The sequence below is a fragment of the Ranitomeya imitator genome, chromosome 8, assembly GCF_032444005.1.
Source record: "Ranitomeya imitator isolate aRanImi1 chromosome 8, aRanImi1.pri, whole genome shotgun sequence".
Taxonomy (NCBI): Eukaryota; Metazoa; Chordata; class Amphibia; order Anura; family Dendrobatidae; genus Ranitomeya; species Ranitomeya imitator.
In genome coordinates this window covers 44964910-44986906 of record NC_091289.1, presented here as the reverse complement: position 1 = coordinate 44986906, position 21997 = coordinate 44964910, and the positions used below count along the sequence as shown (strand labels likewise).

The 21997-nt window shown below is 46.8% G+C and overlaps 1 protein-coding gene across 8 annotated transcripts in view; it reads right to left on the bottom strand.

Annotated features, from left to right (window-relative positions):
- Nucleotides 1-7885: 7885 nt before the first annotated feature.
- PBRM1 (polybromo 1) overlaps nt 7886-21997 on the bottom strand; it is a 127006-nt gene continuing 112894 nt past the window's right edge. For 5 of the 8 annotated variants that reach the window (XM_069736830.1, XM_069736832.1, XM_069736829.1 and 2 more), the window contains 3 exons: nt 16350-16420; nt 8684-8900; nt 7886-8407 (listed from right to left, as the gene is read on the bottom strand). In XM_069736830.1, the coding sequence (XP_069592931.1) occupies nt 8235-8407; nt 8684-8900; nt 16350-16420 (461 nt within the window). In that variant the 3' untranslated portion in view covers nt 7886-8234. The remainder of the gene's footprint in view (nt 8408-8683; nt 8901-16349; nt 16421-21997) is intronic. The other 3 variants (XM_069736835.1, XM_069736828.1, XM_069736827.1) reach the window with 1 other exon arrangement.

The window sequence follows — 21997 nt, the reverse complement described above, 5'->3', positions numbered from 1 at the left end:
TGTGCTGCACTTTATGTACATGCTCAGTAGGGACCAGTGCTGTGGAGTCGTAGTGATGAATCTGTGCTGCATTTTATGTACCTGCTCAGTAGTGACCAGTGCTGTGGAGTCGTAGTGGAGAGGAATCTGTGCTGCACTTTATGTACATGCTTAGTAGTGACCAGTGCTGTGGGGTAGTAGTTGAGATGAATCTGAGCAGCACTTTATGTACATGCTCAGTAGTGACCAGTGCTGTGCAGTTGTAGTGGAGATGAATCTGTGCTGCACTTTATACACATGCTTAATAGTGACCAGTGCTGTGGGGTCGTAGTGATGAATCTGTGCTGCACTTTATGTACCTGCTCAGTAGTGACCAGTGCTGTGGAGTCGTAGTGGAGAGGAATCTGTGCTGCACTTTATGTACATGCTCAGTAGTGACCAGTGCTGTGCAGTTGTAGTGGAGATGAATCTGTGCTGCACTTTATGTACATGCTTAGTAGTGACCAGTGCTGTGGGGTAGTAGTTGAGATGAATCTGAGCAGCACTTTATGTACATGCTCAGTAGTGACCAGTGCTGTGCAGTTGTAGTGGAGATGAATCTGTGCTGCACTTTGTGCACATGCTCAGTAGTGACCAGTGCTGTGGGGTCGTAGTGATGAATCTGTGCTGCACTTTATGTACCTGCTCAGTAGTGACCGATGCTGTGGGGTCGAAGTAGAGATGATTCTGTGCTGCACTTTATGTACATGCTCAGTAGTAACCAGTGCTGTAGAGTCGTAGTGGAGATGAATCTGTGCTGCACTTTATGTACATGCTCAGTAGTGACCAGTGCTGTGGAGTCGTAGTGATGAATCTGTGCTGCATTTTATGTACCTGCTCAGTAGTGACCAGTAATGTGGGGTAGTAGTTGAGATGAATCTGAGCAGCACTTTATGTACATGCTCAATAGTGACCAGTGCTCTGGAGTTGTAGTTGAGATGAATCTGAGCAGCACTTTATGTACATGCTCAGTAGTGACCAGTGCTCTGGAGTTGTAGTGGAGATGAATCTGTGCTGCACTTTATGTACATGCTCAGTAGTGACCAGTGCTGTGGGGTCGGAGGTTTCCCTTACAGACTCCACGCTGCCTATGTGCCACAAAAAAATATACTTAATCGTGTGAACATTCCAGAGAGAAAAAACATTCGAGTCATTAAATGGCTGGTCCTGAGGTTCTCTACCATTGATGACATGGGTTTTGTGACAGAATTACATGATTGCTTAACTAAAAATACATTTTGTAATTCAATTTCATTAACCATGTTGCAGAATTTGCCTTCTATTGTCTCTCCGTTGCTGGCTGCAGAATGAGTGAACTGAGAATCCGTCAGTGAGCTCCTCAGCTGATTTATGACCACATCACAGTTGAATGTGATGGAAACAAAGAGCCTGTAAAAGCCTAAAGGAGCCTAATACTGTCAATCAAGAAAAACAACACAACTGCAGCCTGAGACCCCCGAGCAGGGCCGTCACCGTCAGGGGACACAGCGGTGCGGCTGTCACGGCAGTGGTGCCAGGTCCCACGTACTGTGGCGGTCCATGCACCGGACACTTCCACATCCGCTGTCTGAACACACGTCTATCACTACACGTGCCGGCGCTGAGCCGTCCCCTCCTGGTGGTGGCGCTGTCTGCTCTTACCACAGTCACGTCCGGGCCGGTGTCCGTCCCCTCCTCCTATGTCCTCGTGCTGAAGGTCGGAGCCAGCATTACTATTCCCTGGGAAACGGCGACATAAAGAACAAACACGAGCTCACCCGAGGAAACAACACGCATGCGCAGTGTAGTGAAGGTGTGAGCGGACAGTCTCCCTGATAACCCCGGAGCTGTGGTTACGTCCTCGGTCATCTGTAATGTGCAGTGGACGCCAGCAGCATCCTCATCACACAGACCCCTGTAATAGTGGCGTGCGCCTCATAACGCCAGTCCAGGAGCCCGGTCACAGTGTATGCCAGCTACAGATGGTCTACCATACTAGTGTGTGCGACCACTGATGCCCCATAACAGTACATGCCAGCTCCCAATGCCAACCTGTGCTAGACATATTCACCTATAACAGTATATGCCAACCACTGACCCCCCCCCCCAATTACATGCCAACCACTGACCCCCTCCTGAATATATGCCAACCACTGACCCCGAGTATATGCCAATCACTGACCCACCCCTAGTAGATGCCAATCACTCACCCGAGTATATACCACTCACTGACCGCCCGAGTATATGCCAACCACTGACCCGATTATATGCCAATCACTGACTCCAAATATATGCCAACCACTGACCCGATTATATGCCAATCACTGACTCCAAATATATGCCAACCACTGACCCAATTATATGCCAATCACTGACTCCAAATATATGCCAACCACTGACCCGATTATATGCCAATCACTGACTCCAAATATATGCCAACCACTGACCCGATTATATGCCAATCACTGACTCCACCGAGTATATGCCAACCACTGACTCCAAATATATGCCAACCACTGAGCCCCCCGATTATATGCCAACCACTGACTCCTCTGAGTATATGCCAACCACTGACTCCTCAGAGTATATGCCAACCACTGACTCCTCAGAGTATATGCCAACCACTGACTCCTCAGAGTATATGCCAACCACTGACTCCTCAGAGTATATGCCAACCACTGACTCCTCAGAGTATATGCCAACCACTGACTCCTCAGAGTATATGCCAACCACTGACTCCTCAGAGTATATGCCAACCACTGACTCCTCAGAGTATATGCCAACCACTGACCCCTCAGAGTATATGCCAACCACTGACCCCTCCCTGAATATATGCCAACCAATGACCCCTCCCCGAATATATGCCAACCACTGACACATCAGGTACATGCCAACCATTGACCCCTCCTTGAATATATGCCAACCACTGACCCCTCCCGAATATATGCCAAACACTGACCCCCTCCCCAAATATGCCAACCACTGACACATCAGGTATATGCCAACCACTGACCCCTCAGAGTATATGCCAACCACTGACCCCTCCCTGAATATATGCCAACCAATGACCCCTCCCCGAATATATGCCAACCACTGACACATCAGGTATATGCCAACCACTGATCCCTCCTTGAATATATGCCAACCACTGACCCCTCCCGAAAATATACAGTTAGGTCCATATATATTTGGACAGAGACAACATTTTTCTAATTTTGGTTATAGACATTACCACAATTTGTTTTAAACAAAACAATTCAGATGCAGTTGAAGTTCAGACTTTCAGCTTTCATTTGAGGGTATCCACATTAAAATTGGATGAAGGGTTTAGGAGTTTCAGCTCCTTAACATGTGCCACCCTGTTTTTAAAGGGACCAAAAGTAATTGGACAATTGACTCCAAGGCTATTTCATGGACAGGTGTGGGCAATCCCTTCGTTATGTCATTCTCAAGCAGATATAAGGCCTGGAGTTGATTTGAGGTGTGGTGCTTGCATTTGGAAGGTTTTGCTGTGAAGTAAACATGCGGTCATAGGAGCTCTCCATGCAGGTGAAACAAGCCATCCTTAAGCTGCGAAAACAGAAAAAACCCATCCGAGAAATTGCTACAATATTAGGAGTGGCAAAATCTACGGTTTGGTACATCCTGAGAAAGAAAGAAAGCACTGGTGAACTCATCAATGCAAAAAGACCTGGGCGCCCACGGAAGACACCAGTGGTGGGTGATCGCAGAATAATCTCCATGGTGAAGAGAAACCCCTTCACAACAGCCAACCAAGTGACCAACACTCTCCAGGAGGTCGGTGTATCAATATCCAAATCTACCATAAAGAGAAGACTGCATGAAAGTAACTACAGAGGGTCCACTGCACGGTGCAGCCACTCATAAGCATCAAGAATAAAAAGGCTAGACTGGACTTTGCTAAAAAACACCTAAAAAAGCCAGCACAGTTCTGGAAGAACATTCTTTGGACAGATGAAACCAAGATCAACCTCTACCAGAATGATGGAAAGAGAAAATTATGGTGAAGGCGTGGTACAGCTCATGATCCAAAGCATACCACATCATCTGTAAAACACGGCGGAGGCAGTGTGATGGCTTGGGCATGCATGGCTGCCAGTGGCACTGGGTCACTAGTGTTTATTGATGATGTGACACAGGACAGAAGCAGCCGAATGAATTCTGAGGTATTCAGAGCCGCCATACTGTGTGCTCAGATCCAGCCAAATGTAGCCAAACTGATTGGTCGTTGTTTCATATTACAGATCGACAATGACCCAAAACATAAAGCCGAAGCAACCCAGGAGTTTATTAAAGCAAATAAGTGGAATATTGTTGAATGGCCAAGTCAGTCACCTGATCTCAACCCAATTGAGCAGCATTTCACTTGTTATAGACCAAACTTCAGACAGAAAGGCCCACAAACAAACAGCAACTGAAAACCACCGCAGTGAAGGCCTGGAAGAGCATCAAAAAGGAGGAAACACAGCGTCTGGTGATGTCCATGAGTTCAAGACTTCAGGCAGTCATTGCCAACAAAGGGTTTTCAACCAAGTACTAAAAATGAACATTTTATTTAAAATTATTGAATCTGTCCAAATACTTTTGGTCCCTTTAAAAGCAGGGTGGCACATGTTAAGGAGCTGAAACTCCTAAACCCTTCATCCAATTTTAATGTGGATACCCTCAAATGAAAGCTGAAAGTCTGAACTTCAACTGCATCTGAATTGTTTGGTTTAAAATTAATTGTGGTAGTGTCTATAACCAAAATTAGAAAAATGTTGTCTCTGTCCAAATATACATGGACCTAACTGTACCAACCACTGACACATCAGGTATATGCCAACCACTGACACCTCCTTGAATATATGCCAACCACTGACCCCTTTTCGAGTATATGCCAACCACTGGTCACAACTCAATACAAGTCTGTAAGAGCCTCGTTCTGTCTCATGGACATTGAACAGCCGCACAGCCAGCTCTTCCCTCTCCTAGTGTTCCATCACCCATCCCCTGCAGACTGTGAGCCCTCGCGGGCAGGGTCCTCCCTCCTTATGTACTCGTGTGCCTTGTTATCTGCTCATGTTTAATGTAATTGTCTATATTTGCCCCGTATTCACATGTAAAGCGCCATGGAATAAATGGCGCTACAAAAATGTATAATAATAATAATAAAATGGACTTGCACTTAGAGCTTGTGACGTAACATCTGACTTCCGGCCAGTCAGAAGCTGCACTCACAAGATGGCGTCGCGGGACCAGAGCGGCGTTGAGAAAAGGTGAAGATGCCAGAAGGTAAGTACGTTACAATCCACGGCACGGAAGCTAATCTCTCTGGTCGTGGACGGCAGCGAAAAACTGATGAAAGATTGCAGCACAGGATAGTCCGGATGGTGGATAAGCAGCGTCAATCAAGTTCCAAGGAAATTGCGGCTCAGGGTCCATCGGTGTCAGTGTGAACTATCCGCTAACATTTGAAGGAAATGACGCGCTCTGGACTAGCGAGGGGCATAGCAAGAACGTATCCAAGTACTGGAAAACTTCTTTAACCACAGACATTAGATGCTTTTCAGACGTTGGAGCCGATTACATTACTAAGGAAGTCACAGGATGGAGAGACATGTTAATTATTTGCAAATGATAAAAAAACAGAATTTTTTTTCCAAAACATCTCGATTTATTCAGTGTGGAGTATGAACTCCACGTGCAGAAATCCCCTCACTTACAGCCTTGGCTGCTATCAGTGAGGCTATGAATGAATGAATGATGATAAATGAAATTGGGGAAATCATCAAGATCCGTTGCTGGCAGCTCCTTTGCAATTGCCATCCAATGATGACACAGATGTTCTCGATGGAAGAAGAGTCCAGGGACGCTGGTGGCACATTTAAGGTCACACATGCTGCACAATAGCAAGATCAACATATGGCCTGGTGTTGTCATGGTTAAAAACACAGCTCCTTGGACACTTTGGAGAAACGGCCATAGCACGGTTTGCACGAGTAAATGAATGTAACTCTGAGATGTGGGTGCACCTGGAACAAAGACTAGAGGGTTCTGGCTACCCTGCATTATGCCATCCCCCCACACCATAATCCTTGGAGTAGGACCGGTGTGATGCTCCCTGGTGAAGGTCTCTTCATGGTGCTGCCCACGTGGGTCACATCAGACTCAAAAAGCAGGAGAGTAGTTATCTATTCAGTAAGTGAAATTAGGCGTCACATACCTATCCTAAGGCATCAAGCAGTGTCTACACAAACCATCAGAAGGCACTTGCACGGCATTGGGCTACTAACCAGACGTTCAGGTGTTACATTGACCACACACAACTGATCTCAAAGGCCATCATGGTGCAGAGCAAGATGGCAATGGAGGTGTATTCTCTTTAACGAGGACTACATCATGAAGAGCCCTTCATGAGAAAACATGAAAGTATTCCAGGAGCTGTTTCATCAACACAATGCCAGGCCTAAACGTGCTATCATGAAGGGCTGTGGAGTCGGTAAGCCAAACCTCCGACTCGGACTCCTCAATTTTCATGACACTGACTCAGACTCCACCAAAATGGGCTCCGACTCCGCGACTCCAACTCCACTGCCCTGCAGCATCTGTGGCGTTTTCTCCCCTCAATCACCGATGGAACGTCATTGGTTGGCAATTGAAAAATGGAGCTGCCAGCAGCGGATCTTGGTGATTTCCCCAAGTGCACTCAGCGTGACAGAACATTCCTCAGACAGCTATTAATAACCTGAACTGATAGCACCTAAGGCTGTAAGTGGGGGGATTTCTGCACGTGGTGCTCCTAACTCAATACAGAATTAAGATGGTTTGAAAATGTTGTTTCTAGTTTCCCATCAGTTGCTTATTATTACCATGTCTATCAATCCTGTGATTTCCATAATTCCACCACTTTTCCTTTTTGATCTTGGATATCAATGCTGAGGAAGGTATAAATGCAACATTCATGTTAGGTGGTGGACATCTCTGAACTCTTCCCCCTCTCACTGCTAAATCTTCAGTGGAACAGATACACTGGAGCAGCAGGGCACACGTGCGACCAAACGCGGTATTACTCCTACGCTCTGGTCTTACATTCTGGCAATCATCAGGGCGCCCAGTGGTGACCAACGTAGATCTAAATATTATTACTAGGGATGAGCGGACCTGTGGATGTTCCGGTTCGACGAACTGTTTGCGCACCAGAACGCAACCCGAACCCCACAGAAGTCAAGGGGGAACCAATCTTTGGTGCTGTAAAATAAACTTAGTAAGGGTTAGGGGGCTGCCAAAGAAAGCAGAGGGTCTCTCACTCTCCTCCCGGAACTCTGAACACTAAAACGGACTTCCGGGAGAAGTCCATGATTGGAGTCCAGCAGCGGACACGGTACAAACCCGAACTTTACAGTTCAGGTTCGCTCTTCTCTAGTGGATAGGTGATAATTTTTGCAGACTAGATTGGCCCTTTAACAACTGCCGTCCTAAGCATGTCCACAAAATAGAAGCTAAAAAAAACAAACAACACATACGGAGGCTAAAAAACGGTAGAATAGAAAAATAAAATCTTTCACTGATTTAAAAGGGAGTGTTCCAAAATTAAAACATTAAATAAAAGCTGATCCATTTCTGGGTTGACAGCCACTGGCACTCAGAATCATCAAGAGACTGCGGATCTCAGAGTCCCCTGTAGGAATAAACAGCGGATCCCTGCGGTTCCATGGTGAAAATGGATAATTTAGAGAATTATTATCTCCGCTAGATGGATAAAAGGAAGGTATTCAAAGTCCAACGTCATCATACGTGTGTGCAATTCTCAAATAAGTGAAATCCGCGCTGATGCGCAACTATGGGGAGTAAACGTACATCACTGCAGTAAGATCATGGACCAGAGTCACGTGGCAAAGACATTTAATTTAAAACAATGGCGGTGCGGGGTACAGCCGATCCCACTATAACAATAAAAAACAATGTATCCAACACACCCGCCATCAATGAGCATCACTGACACTAAACACCAAAAACACAACTGAAAAATATGTAAAAATGTTGCATTTCACAACTTTGACAAGTTAATAAAAAAACAAAACACAACCAAACTAAGCATTTTTTTTAAATGTTTTCATATCAAAACGCTCTTACAATGTACAGAAATGCAATAAAAACATTGGCCTCCAGTCTCTAAAAACATTAAATGATCCACAGAAAAAAAAATGATCTTGGTATGAAAGGGAGAAGAAGGGTTAGACGTTCTCGATGTTGTACGCCTGGCGAATGTTTAAGGTGTCTCTGAGCATGAGATCGCGGAGGCGCCACAACGCGTTCGCCATGGTCGTGTGGGCCCCTTTGCTCTTCAACCAATGAGAAGGCAGACGGCTCTCCTGCTCTTTGGATAAGTGGACATCTCGTCTCCGAGCTGAAAGGGAAATCAAGAGTTAGTAAGAATCAAGAGGTGACGTCTACGGAAGAACCTGGATTTTATACTCCACCCAATCCCACGGTTCACATCAACAGTCCATGGGGCATTATAGACCAACAACACCCCCCTAATGAAACCCGTCTTAGTCACTAAGTGTATGTCATGATACGGACACTCATGTGGTCACTTTTCGTCAAGGGTCAGAACGGGGGGGTGTAATAATATGCAATTATTCAGCCCCCTAAACAGAACGGATCTTCTTTGACATCTCACCTGACAATGTCTGGTCCCATTTGCTGATGCAATTCGATTCTGCAGTTAACCCTTCAATATATTTCAAGTAGGCTTCTGAGTGGAGTAACCTTTGAGTCCTGGGTGGGGGTGCGACAAATATTGGGGTTGTCGGCTGTTGTATGACAGGCTGGCTGCTTTGAGCCTGACCTGGGTAAGGTGGTGGCGCTTGCTGTCCTGGCTGGATTAGGAGACTCATCTAGAAGTCAAGAAGAAAGGTTATTGTAGGTAACATTATATAAAAAAATTCTTATGAAAGCGGCGTTCCCAGGATCACAACCTCCATACAATTCCGCACAATAGGTGATAAGTGCCCCACTAATCATGAGAAAAGGTGCTCCACATTCCCCCATATCAACAGCGCAGCAGTGGAGCATGTTCTGTGCCGTTACTCGGCTATCTCCGTCCACTCAGTGAATGTAGCGGTGGTCACCCATGAGCTTTACTGAGGACTCAGGGACCCCCATTGTCGAGAATGGTGGGTGTCCCAAGAGTGGATAGGTAATAGGTTTTGCTTCTGAAAACACCCCTTTACTATATCGGAAACCAAAATCTGACTTCAGAGATTGAACGTACGTGATCAGATCGTGCCGAGATCTGATATCAAAGTCTACAGAAGGAATACAAGCGATATATAATGTCCGTATATGTGTGTATATGTATGTACATGTGTGTATGCATGTACAGTCATGACCGAAAATGTTGGCACCCTTAAGCTGAGGGTGCCAACAACTTTGTCTGGCCCATTTTTGGAGCCTAGTGTGAAATTATATCTAATTTACCTTTTTCTGTTTTTTTTTGTGTTGTTCCAATACACGAAGGAAATAAGCATGTGTATAACAAAACGTGTAATTGCGATAATTTTCTGCAAGAAATACTTAATTTTCTGGAGCAATGTAAGGGTGCCAACACTTTCAGCCCTGTCTGTATGCATGTGTGTGTGTGTATGTATATGTGCATGTATATGTATGTGTTTCCATATGTATGTATATGTGTGTATGTAAATGTGTATATGTATGTGTATGTTTATGTGTATGTATGTATGTATGCATGCATGTGTGTATTATATATATGTGTGTATGTATGTATATAGGTATGTGTGTATATATATATGTATGTATGTAAATGTGTATATGTATGTGCATGTGTATGTTTATGTGTATGTATGTATGTATGTGTGTGTATTATATATATATGTGTGTATGTATGTATATAGGTATGTGTGTATGTATGTATGTATGTGTGTGTATATATATATATATATGTATGTATATATATATATATATATATATATATATATATATATGTATGTATGTATGTATGTACAGTACAGACCAAAAGTTTGGACACACCTCATTTAACCCCTTCATGACCTTGGGGATTATCCGTGTTGGTTTTTTGCTCCCCTTCTTCCCAGAGCCATAACTTTTTATTTTTCCGTCAATATGGCCATATGATGGCTTATTTTTTCCGAAACAAGTTGTACTTTTGAACGACCTCATTGGTTTTACCATGTCGTGTACTAGAAAACGGGAAGAAAAATTCCAAGTGCGGTGAAATTGCAAAAAAAGGGCAATCCCACACTTGTTTTTTGATTGGCTTTTTTACTAGCTTCACTAAATGCTAAAACTGACCTGCCATTAAGATTTTACAGGTCATTATGAGTTCGTAGACACCAAACATGGCTAGGTTCTCTTTTATCTAAGTGGTGAAAAAAAAATTCCAAACTTTGCTAAAAAAAAAAACAAAAACGCCATTTTCCGATACCTGTAGCGTCTCTATTTTTCATGATCTGGGGTCGGTTGAGGGTTTATTTTTTGCGTGCTGAGCTGGCGTTTTTAATGATAGCATTTTGGTGCAGATACGATCTTTTGATCGCCCGTTATTGCATTTTAATGCAATGTTGCGGCGACCAAAAAAACGTAATTCTGGCGTTCTGAATTTTTTTTCTTGCTACGCCGTTTAGCGATCAGGTTAATCCTTTTTTATTGATAGATCGGGCGATTCTGAATGCAGCGATACCAAAGGGGGTGATTTAAACTTATTTTTTTTCACATTTTTTTTACTTTTGCCATGCTTCAATAGCCTCAATAGAAGCTGGCACAACGCGATCGGCTCTGCTACATAGCAGCGATCATCAGATCGCTGCTATGTAGCTGAATTGCAGGTGTGTTATGAGCGCCGACCACAGGGTGGCGCTCACAGCAGGCCGGCATCAGTAACCATAGAGGTCTCAAGGACCTCTATGGTTACAATGCAGAAGCATCGCTGACCCCCGATCAAGTGACGGGGGTTGGCGGTGCGCTCATTTCCGGCCACCCGGTCGGAAGCGCCGGTTAAATGCCGCTGTCAGCGTTTGAGAGCGGCATTTAACTAGTTAATAGCGGTGGGTGAATCGCGCTTTCACCCGCCGCTATTGCGGGCACATGTCAGCTGTTCAAAACAGCTGACATGTCCCGGCTTTGATGCGGGCTCACCGCCGGAGCCCTGCATCAAAGAGGGGGATCTGTCCTCAGACGTACTATCCCGTCCGAGGTCAGAAAGAGGTTAATGATGTTTCTGTATTTTCATGACTATGAAAATTGTACATTCACAATGAAGGCATCAAAACTATGAATTATCACATGTGGAATTATATACTTAACAAAAAAGTGTGAAACAACTGAAATTATGTCTTATATTCTAGGTTCTTCAAAGTAGTCACCTTTTGTTTGATGACTGCTTTGCACACTCTTGGCATTCTCTTAATGAGCTTCAAGAGGTAGTCACCGGGAATGGTCTTCCAACAATCTTGAAGGAGTTCCCAGAGATGCTTAGCACTTGTTGGCCCTTTTGCCTTCACCCTGTGGTCCAGCTCACCCCAAACCATCTCGATTGGGTTCAGGTCTGGTGACTGTGGAGGCCAGGTCATCTGGCATAGCACCCCATCACTCTCCTTTGTGGTCAAATAGCCCTTACACAGCCTGGAGGTGTGTTTGGGGTCATTGTCCTGTTGAAAAATAAATGATGGTCCAACTAAACACAAACCGGATGGAATAGCATGCCGCTGCAAGATGCTGTGGTAGCCATGCTGGTCCAGTATGCCTTCATTTTTGAATAAATCCCCAACAGTGTCACCAGCAGAGCACCCCCACACCATCACACCTCCTCCTCCATGCTTCACGGTGGGAACCAGGCATGTAGAGTTCATCCGTTCACCTTTTCTGCGTCGCACAAAGACAACGTGGTTGGAACCAAAAATCTCAAATTTGGACTCATCAGACCAAAGCACAGATTTCCACTGGTCTAATGTCCATTCCTTGTGTTCTTTAGCCCAAACAAGTCTCTTCTGCTTGTTGCCTGTCCTTAGCAGTGGTTTCCTAGCATCTATTTTACCATGAAGGCCTGCTGCACAAAGTCTCCTCTTAGCAGTTGTAGAGATGTGTCTGCTGCTAGAACTCTGTGTGGCATTGACCTGGTCTCTATTCTGAGCTGCTGTTAACCTGCAATTTCTGAGGCAGGTGACTCGGATAAACTTATCCTCAGAAGCAGAGGTGACTCTTGGTCTTCCTTTCCTGGGGCGGTCCTCATGTGAGCCAGTTTCTTTGTAGCGCTTGATGGTTTTTGCCACTGCACTTGGGGACACTTTCAAAGTTTTCCCAATTTTTTAGACTGACTGACCTTCATTTCTTAAAGTAATGATGGCCACACGTTTTTCTTTACTTAGCTGCTTTTTTCTTGCCATAATACAAATTCTAACAGTCTATTCAGTAGGACTATCAGCTGTGTATCCACCCGACTTCTGCACAACACAAGTGATGGTCCCAACCCCATTTACAAGGCAAGAAATCCCACTTATTAAACCTGACAGGGCACACCTGTGAAGTGAAAACCATTTCCGGTGACTACCTCTTGAAGCTCATCAAGAGAATGCCAAGAGTGTGCAAAGCAGTCATCAAAGCAAAAGGTGGCTACTTTGAAGAACCTAGAATATAAGACATAATTTCAGTTGTTTCACACTTTTTTGTTAAGTATATAATTCCACATGTGTTAATTCAAAGTTTTTATGCCTTCAGTGTGAATGTACAATTTTCATAGTCATGAAAATACAGAAAAATCTTTAACCCCTTAACGACCGCCGATATGCCTTCTAATGGCGGCAGTTAATGGTACTGAAACCACAGTGCCGTTAATTAACGGCGCTGTGGAAAAAGTGTATAGCGCTCCCCAGAGTCAGATTTTCTCTGGGGTCTCGGTTGCCGGGGCTAGCCGAGGCCCCAGAGAACATGATTCGGGTCAGTTTTTACCGACCCCCGAGATGCGATCGCCAGTAATTAACCGTTTACCGGTGGTCGCAAAAAAAAAAAAAAAAAGGCAATTTGCCATTTAATTTCTCTGTCCTCCGATGCGATTGCACATCAGAGGACAGAGAAATGGCGTCCCCGATCGCCCCCCGATACTCACCCGTCTCCTCCGGTGCTCCTCGTGGTTCCCCATGGGTGCCGCCATCTTCTTCCGGCAAAAAAATGGCGGGGGCATGCGCAGTGCGCCCGCCGGCTGGCACCCGGGAGACGTTTAGCGTCTCAGCTGCCCGGGGTAGCCGAGACCCCAAAGAACATGATCGGGGGTCGGTTTTTACCGACCCCTGTTTTGTGATCGCCGGTAAATAACCGTTTACTGGCGACCGCGAAAAGAGGACAGAGAAATAGGGGGATCGGGGACCCTGTTATACTTACCGGTGTCCCTGGGTCCTCCTGCTTCTTCTTCTGGCCGCCAGCATCTTCCTCCAGGAAGAAAATGGCGGGCACATGCACAGTGTGCCCGCCGTGATCTGACGGCCGGCAGAGGAAGATTCTTCCTCTTGTTTTATTTTGGTCACTGTGAGATCCTATCACAGTGATCAAAATAAAAAAAATAGTAATTAACCCCCCCACCCTTTATCACCCCCTTAGTTAGGAACAAATAATAAAATATGTATGCATTTCCATTTTCCAATTAGGGCTAGGGTTAGAGTTGGGGCAAAAGTTCGGGTTAGGGTTGGGGCTAAAGTAAGGGTTAGGGTTGGGGCTAGGGTTAAAGTTAGGGTTGGGGCTAGGGTTGGAGTTGAGATTAGGGTTGGGATTAGGGTTTGGCTTAGGGTTGGCATTAGGGTTAGGGTTGGCATTAGGGTTACGTTTGGGATTAGGGTTACGTTTGGGATTAGGGTTAATGTTAGGGTTGGGATTAGGGGTGTATTGGGATTAGGGTTAGGTTTGAGGTTAGGGTTGAGATTAGGATTGGGGGTGTTATGGGGTTAGGGTTGGGAAAATAAAAAAATAGGGGCTAAAAAATCATTTTTGTGGAAAAAAAATATTTTTTATTTTCACGACTCTGCATTATAAACTTCTGTGAAGCACTTGGGCGTTCAAAGTGCTCACCACACATCTAGATAAGTTCCTTGGGGAGTCTAGTTTCCAAAGTGGGGTCACTTGTGGGGGGGGGGGGGTTTCTACTGTTTAGGTACATCAGGGGCTCTGCAAACGCAACATAACTTCCGCAGACCATTCTATCAAATTCTGCATTCCAAAACGGCGCTCCTTCCCTTCTGAGCTCTGCCATGCACCCAAACAGTGGTCCACCCCACATATGGGGTATCAGCGTACTCAGGACAAATTGCCCAATAAGTTTTGTGGTCCAATTTCTCATGTCACCCTTGAGAAAATAAAAAATTGCGAGCTAAAAAATTATTTTTGAGGAAAAAAAAAAAGGATTGTTTATTTTCACAGCTCTATGTTATAAACTTCTGTGAAGCACTTTGTGCTCACCACACTTCTAGATAAGCTCCATAATTGGTCTAGTTTCCAAAATGGGGTCACTTGTGGGGGGTTTCCACTGTTTAGGCACATCAGGGGCTCTCCAAACGAGACATTGAGTTCGATCTCAATTCCAGCCAATTCTGCATTGAAAAAGTCAAACGGCACTCCTTCTCTTCCAAGCTCTGCCATGCGCCCAAACTGTGGTTTACCCCCACATATAAGGTATCGGCATACTCAGGAAAAATTGCTCAACAACTTTCGTGTTCTAATTTCTCCTGTTACCCTTGTGAAAACAAAAATTTGGGGGCTAAAATCATTTTTGTAGAAAAAATGTGATTTTCTTATTTTCACGGCTCTACGTTATAAACTTCTGTGAAGTACCTGGGGGTTCAAAGTGCTCACCACACATCTAGATAAGTTCCTTAAGGGGTCTAGTTTCCAAAATGGTGTCACTTGTGGGGGGTTTCCACTGTTTAGGCACATCAGGGGCTCTCCAAATGCGACATGGCGTTCGATCTCAATTCCAGCCAATTCTGCATTGAAAAAGTCAAACGGCGCTCCTTCACTTCCATGCTCTGCCGTGTGCCTAAACAGTGGTTTACCCTCACATATGGGGTATCGGCGTATTCAGGAGAAATTGCACAACAAATTTTGTGGTTGATTTTCTCTTTTTACACTTGTGAACATAAAACAAATTGGTTCTGAAGTAAAATGTTTGCAAAAAAAAGTTAAATGTTCATTTTTTCCTTCCACATTGTTTCAGTTCCTGTGAAGCACGTTCCAGAGTTATAACCTCAAAAGGGACAGTGGTCAGGATTGTAAAAATTGGCCGGGTCATTAAGTACCAAATTGGCTCTGTCACAAAGGGGTTAAATGAGAAGGTATGTCCAAACTTTTGGTCTGTACTGTATATATGTGTGCGTGTGTGCGTGCGTGCGTGCGTGCATATACGTGTGAGTGTTATCCAGTGTTATGGGACAAAGACTAAGGGTACCGTCACACTATAACATTTCGATCGCTACGACGGTACGATTCGTGACGTTCCAGCGATATCGTTACGATATCGCTGTGTCTGACACGCAGCAGCGATCAGGGATCCTGCTGAGAATCGTACGTCGTAGCAGATCGTTTAGAACTTTCTTTCATCGCTGGATCTCCCGCTGTCATCGCTAGATCGGTGTGTGTGACACCGATCTAGCGATGCGATCCAGCGATGCATTCGCAAGGGACCTGACGGACACCAGAATGTAAGTATGTGCTGTTTGTTTTTTTTTAGTTTTACGCTTGTAACCAGGGTAAACATCGGGTTACTAAGCGCGGCCCTGCGCTTAGTTACCCGATGTTTACCCTGGTTACCCGGGGACCTCGGCATCGTTGGTCGCTGGAGAGCTGTCTGTGTGACAGCTCCCCAGCGACCACACTACGATTTACCTACGATCACGGCCAGGTCGTATCGCTGGTCGTGATCGTAGGTAAATCGTATAGTGTGACGGTACCCTTAAACTGTTCCTACAAAGTTGAAAGCTACAATTATCTAAAATGTCTTTGATTTCCCTTCACTGGAACTAATGAGCTGAGACCGACACCTGAAATACAGCCTCATTATCCCTCCACCATCAAATGTTACAGCGGGCACAATGCAGCCAGGCGGGTAACGATCTCTTGCCATTTGCCAAACCCAGACTGCTCCATCAGAAGCCAGCTAGAGACGTGTGATCTGTCACTGCCCAGAACATGCTTCCTCCAGAGTCCAATGGTGACCGCTTTACACCCCTCCATCTGACGCTCAGCATTGTGCTTGGTGATGTACGGCTGCATGCAGCTGCTCGGCCATGAAGCTTTTTAACAACGGCACATCCTGATACCAGACTTACCTGCTGATTGTAAGGGTTATTTCCAGCTGCCGGCGATCCCACCATGGAAGATACACCTTGTGCCAGGACTCCTGTGTTTGGAATGAATATACAGAGGATTAATTAACCCTATATAGTTATGAGGTCCAATATAATTATGCTTTGAATGCCTTAAATGGAATCCGCTAAGGCGACCTATCCCCTAAAGCAGCTTGTATGGACATCTAGCTCATGGAAAGATAATGTCATCCACATGTTTACTGATGAAATATGTTGATTTATGTTATAAATCTCTTTTATAATCCATATGTTAATAAGGTTTAAGTGCTCTAGGTGTGTCAAAGCACTTCCTGAGCCGATGCCTCACAGGCTCTACTCCCAGCTCACTGGCTATAGTCCGGCTACTGAGCTGTCAGCCAAGTAGAGGACGGTGGGGCTGGCTGGTGAATACAGCCTGGGAAGCAGAGGCTTGGTAAGAGCTCTGATCACACCCAGAGCACTTAAGGGTACCGTCACACAGTGCAATTTTGATCGCTATGACGGCACGATTTGTGACGTTCGAGCGATATAGTTACGATATCGCAGTGTCTGACACGCTCCTGCGATCAGGGACCCCGCTGAGAATCGTGCGTCGTAGCAGATCGTTTGAAACTTTCTTTCGTCGTCTAGTGTCCCGCTGTGGCGGCATGATCGCATGGTGTAACATATATCGTATACGATGTGCGCATAGTAACCAACGGCTTCTACATCGCACATACGTCATGAAATTATCGCTCCAGCGTCGTAGATTGCAAAGTGTGACAGCAGTCTACGACGCTGGAGCGATATTGTTACGATGCTGGAGCGTCACGGATCGTACCGTTGTAGCGATGAAAATTGCACTGTGTGACGGTACCCTAAGCCTATATGAATTTAAACAGCAATCTTTTAGTTAGAACCCAACAGATTGCATCAGTAAAGATGTGGATGAGATTACCAGAGTGGAACGTGACCATATGAAACTTTGGGGGGACTGGATCGTTCTGAAAGATTCCCTTTAAAAAAAAAAAAAGAGCTACTCCTGTGCTCCATTATAAGGTTTCATGCTGTTTGACTGTAGCTGTAATACAGGAACGGTTCGGAGACGTCTTGCTATAAAGCTATAGTCGCTTGTTCGGGTGCCAACCTGTCGGAACTTTGTGATAATGTTTTTTTCCATGAAAAAAAAAAAAAAATCTACAAATCACAGTAGATTTTTACTATAAGTACAATGAGCAAAAAGTAACAAGATGCAAAAGCAGATGGCTACAATTCCCTCCATTCACAGGAGTTATAATGTGTTTGATACACTGGCAGCCAACCTATGGGGAAGATATTGTCAACCTCTCTGGGCTGGTGATATAATGTGCGTCCTACGGCCAGTAATCCTGGCTAACCAGCTCCCACAGAGCAGCTAAAGAAGCGTTCACATGGCACGATGCTTGGGAATCGAGCAATCCTAGTGACGCTCATTCCCAGATCATCGCGCAGTGTAAAAAGGCTGAATGAGAAAATGCTTGTTCGTCAGGTGAAATGATCTTTTGGCTTGGGTCAAGAACAATGGCAGCCTACCTACACTGATCTATTAAGGTACCGTCACACTAAGCGACGCTGCAGCGATACCGACAACGATCCAGATCGCTGCAGCGTCGCTGTTTGGTCGCTGGAGAGCTGTCACACAGACCGCTCTCCAGCGACCAACGATGCCGGTAACCAGGGTAAACATCGGGTTACTAAGCGCAGGGCCGCGCTTAGTAACCCGATGTTTACCCTGGTTACCATCGTTAAAGTAAAAAAAACAACCACTACATACTTACCTACCGCTGTCTGTCCTCCAGCGCTGTGCTCTGCACTCCTCCTGTACTGGCTGTGAGCGCCGGTCAGTCGGAAAGCAGAGCGGTGACATCACCGCTCTGCTTTCCGGCCGCTGTGCTCACACAGACAGTACAGGAGGAGTGCAGAGCACAGCGCCGGGGACAGACAGCGGTAGGTAAGTATGTAGTGGTTGTTTTTTTTACTTTAACGATGGTAACCAGGGTAAACATCGGGTTACTAAGCGCGGCCCTGCGCTTAGTAACCCGATGTTTACCCTGGTTACCAGCGAAGACATCGCTGAATCGGCGTCACACACGCCGATTCAGCGATGTCAGCGGGAGAGCCAGCGACAAAACAAAGTTCTGGACTTTCTTCCCCGACCAGCGACATCACCAGCAATTTTTTTTCCAACAATTAAAAAAATGTAAAATATTAATCTTTTAATGTAAAAAACACATTTTTATTGGAACAAAATATGAAAAATTTAAAAAGTTCTCATATTTTCCACCTTTAAACACTAGGGGGAGCAGCTGCTGAAATTTGCCATGAAAACCTAGTGTACGAGTCGCATAATGACTGGGGTAAGACGCGCAGAGCGTATCATGTAGTGGGGTAAGATACACAGAGCGTATCACGTAGTGGGGTAAGATACACAGAGCGTATCACGTGGTGGGGTAAGATACACAGAGCGTATCACGTAGTGGGGTAGGACGCGCAGAGCGTATCACGTGGTGGGGTAAGACGCGCAGAGCATATAGCGTGGTGGGGTAAGACGCGCAGAGCGTATCACGTGGTGGGGTAAGACGCGCAGAGCATATATCGTGGTGGGGTAAGACGCGCAGAGCAAATCACGTAGTGGGGCAAGACACGCACAGCGTATCACGTAGTGGGGTAAGATACGCAGAGCGAATCACATGGTGGGGTAAGTCCCGCAGAGCGAATCACATGGTGGGGTAAGTCCCGCAGAGCGTATCACATGGTGGGGTAAGCCCCGCAGAGCGAATCACATGGTGGGGTAAGTCCCGCAGAGCGTATCACGTGGTGGTGTAAGATGCGCAGAGGGCATCACGTGCCGGGGTAAGACACGCAGAGCGTATCACGTGGTGGGGTAAGACGCGCAGAGGGCATCAAGTTGTGGGGTAAGATACGCAGAGTGCATCACGCGTCAGGGTAATAAGAAGAGCAGAGCACATTACGCACCGAGGTAATAAGAAACGCAGAGCACATCACGCGCCGGGGTAAGATGCGCAGAGCGCATCACGTGCCAGAGTAATAAGAAGAGGAGAGCGCATTACGCGCCGGGGTAATAAGAAGCACAGAGCACATCACGCGCCGGGGTTAAACACGCAGAGCGCATCACGCGCCGGGGTAACATGCGCAGAGCACATCATGCGCCAAGGTTATATGCACAGAGCGCATCACGCTCCGGGGTAAGACGTGCAGAGCGCATCACGCGCCGGGGTAACATGCGCAGAGCACATCACGCGCCGGGGTTATATGCACAGAGCGCATCACGCTCCGGGGTAAGACGTGCAGAGTGCATCACGCGCCGGGGTAAGACGTGCAGAGTGCATCACGCGCCGGGGTTATAAGAAGCGCAGAGCACATCACGCGCCGGGGTAAGATGCGCAGAGCGCATCACGCGCCAGGGTAATAAGAAGAGGAGAGCGCATTACGCGCCGGGGTAATAAGAAGCACAGAGCACATCACGCGCCGAGCACATCACGCGCCGGGGTTAAACGCGCAGAACGCATCACGCGCCGGGGTAACATGCGCAGAGCACATCATGCGCCAAGGTTATATGCACAGAGCGCATCACGCTCCGGGGTAAGACGTGCAGAGCGCATCACGCGCCGGGGTAACATGCGCAGAGCACATCACGCCCCGGGGTTATATGCACAGAGCGCATCACGCTCTGGGGTAAGATGTGCAGAGCGCATCACGCGCCGGGGTAACATGCGCAGAGCACATCACGCTCCGGGGTTATATGCACAGAGCGCATCACGCTCCGGGGTAAGACGTGCAGAGTGCATCACGCGCCGGGGTAAGACGTGCAGAGCGCATCACGCGCCAGGGTTATAAGAAGCGCAGAGCGCATCACGCGCCGGAGTTATAAGAAGCGCAGAGCGCATCGCGTGCCGGGGTAATAAGAAGCGCAGAGCGCATCACGCGCCGGAGTTATAAGAAGCGCAGAGCGCATCGCGCGCCGGGGTAATAAGAAGCGCAGAGCGCATCACGCGCCAGAGTAAGACGCGCAGAGCGCATCACGTGCCGGGGTTATACGCACAGAGCGCATCACGCGCCGGGGTAATAAGAAGCGCGGAGTGCATCACATGGTGGGGTAAGATACACGGAGCGCATCACGTGGTGGGGTAAGATACACAGAGCGCATCACGTGGTGGGGTAAGATACACAGAGCGCATCACGTGGTGGGGTAAGATACACAGAGCGCATCACGTGGTGGGGTAAGATACACAGAGTGCATCACGTGGTGGGGTAAGATACACAGAGCGCATCACGTGGTGGGGCAAGATACACAGAGTGCATCACGTGGTGGGGTAAGATACACAGAGTGCATCACGTGGTGGGGTAAGATACACAGAGTGCATCACGTGGTGGGGTAAGATACACAGAGTGCATCACGTGGTGGGGTAAGATACACAGAGTGCATCACGTGGTGGGGTAAGATACACAGAGTGCATCACGTGGTGGGGTAAGATACACAGAGTGCATCACGTGGTGGGGTAAGATACACAGAGTGCATCACGTGGTGGGGTAAGATACACAGAGTGCATCACGTGGTGGGGTAAGATACACAGAGTGCATCACGTGGTGGGGTAAGATACACAGAGTGCATCACGTGGTGGGGTAAGATACACAGAGTGCATCACGTGGTGGGGTAAGATACACAGAGTGCATCACGTGGTGGGGTAAGATACACAGAGCGCATCACGTGGTGGGGTAAGATACACAGAGTGCATCACGTGGTGGGGTAAGATACACAGAGTGCATCACGTGGTGGGGTAAGATACACAGAGTGCATCACGTGGTGGGGTAAGATACACAGAGTGCATCACGTGGTGGGGTAAGATACACAGAGTGCATCACGTGGTGGGGTAAGATACACAGAGCGCATCACGTGGTGGGGTAAGATACACAGAGTGCATCACGTGGTGGGGTAAGATACACAGAGTGCATCACGTGGTGGGGTAAGATACACAGAGCGCATCACGTGGTGGGGTAAGATACACAGAGTGCATCACGTGGTGGGGTAAGATACACAGAGCGCATCACGTGGTGGGGTAAGATACACAGAGTGCATCACGCGCCGAGGTAAGACTCGAAGAGCGTATCACGTTGTGAGGTAAGACGAGCAGACACATCACGCGCCGGGGTAAGACATGCAGAGCATATCACACGCTGGGGTAAGATACGCAGTGTATCAAGCCCAACTCTGTGGGTTGTATCACACATTATGAGTTTAAATACGAGCCTTGCAGGCTGTATCACACCTGATGGGCATTGGCTATGTGGCTCTGAGGATTGTATCACACATGATGGGCATTAGCTATGCTTCCTGCAGATCTCTGTAACACAGGGACATCTGAATGAGGCTGACACTGACATATCAGAACAACAGTTCGAGGATTACACTGCGGTGCTCAGAATACTGCAGACTAACAGTGGAGGTCAGCACACTGACATTGTAATATTACGGTCAGGCTACCGAGCTGTTCTCACCGCTGGAAGACGTCACCTCTGTAGTCCTGGCCTTGCCGCTGAGGGCAGTGCTGCGCAGTGACTTCTAGCTGTGAGAACACCTCCGTAGCCCAACA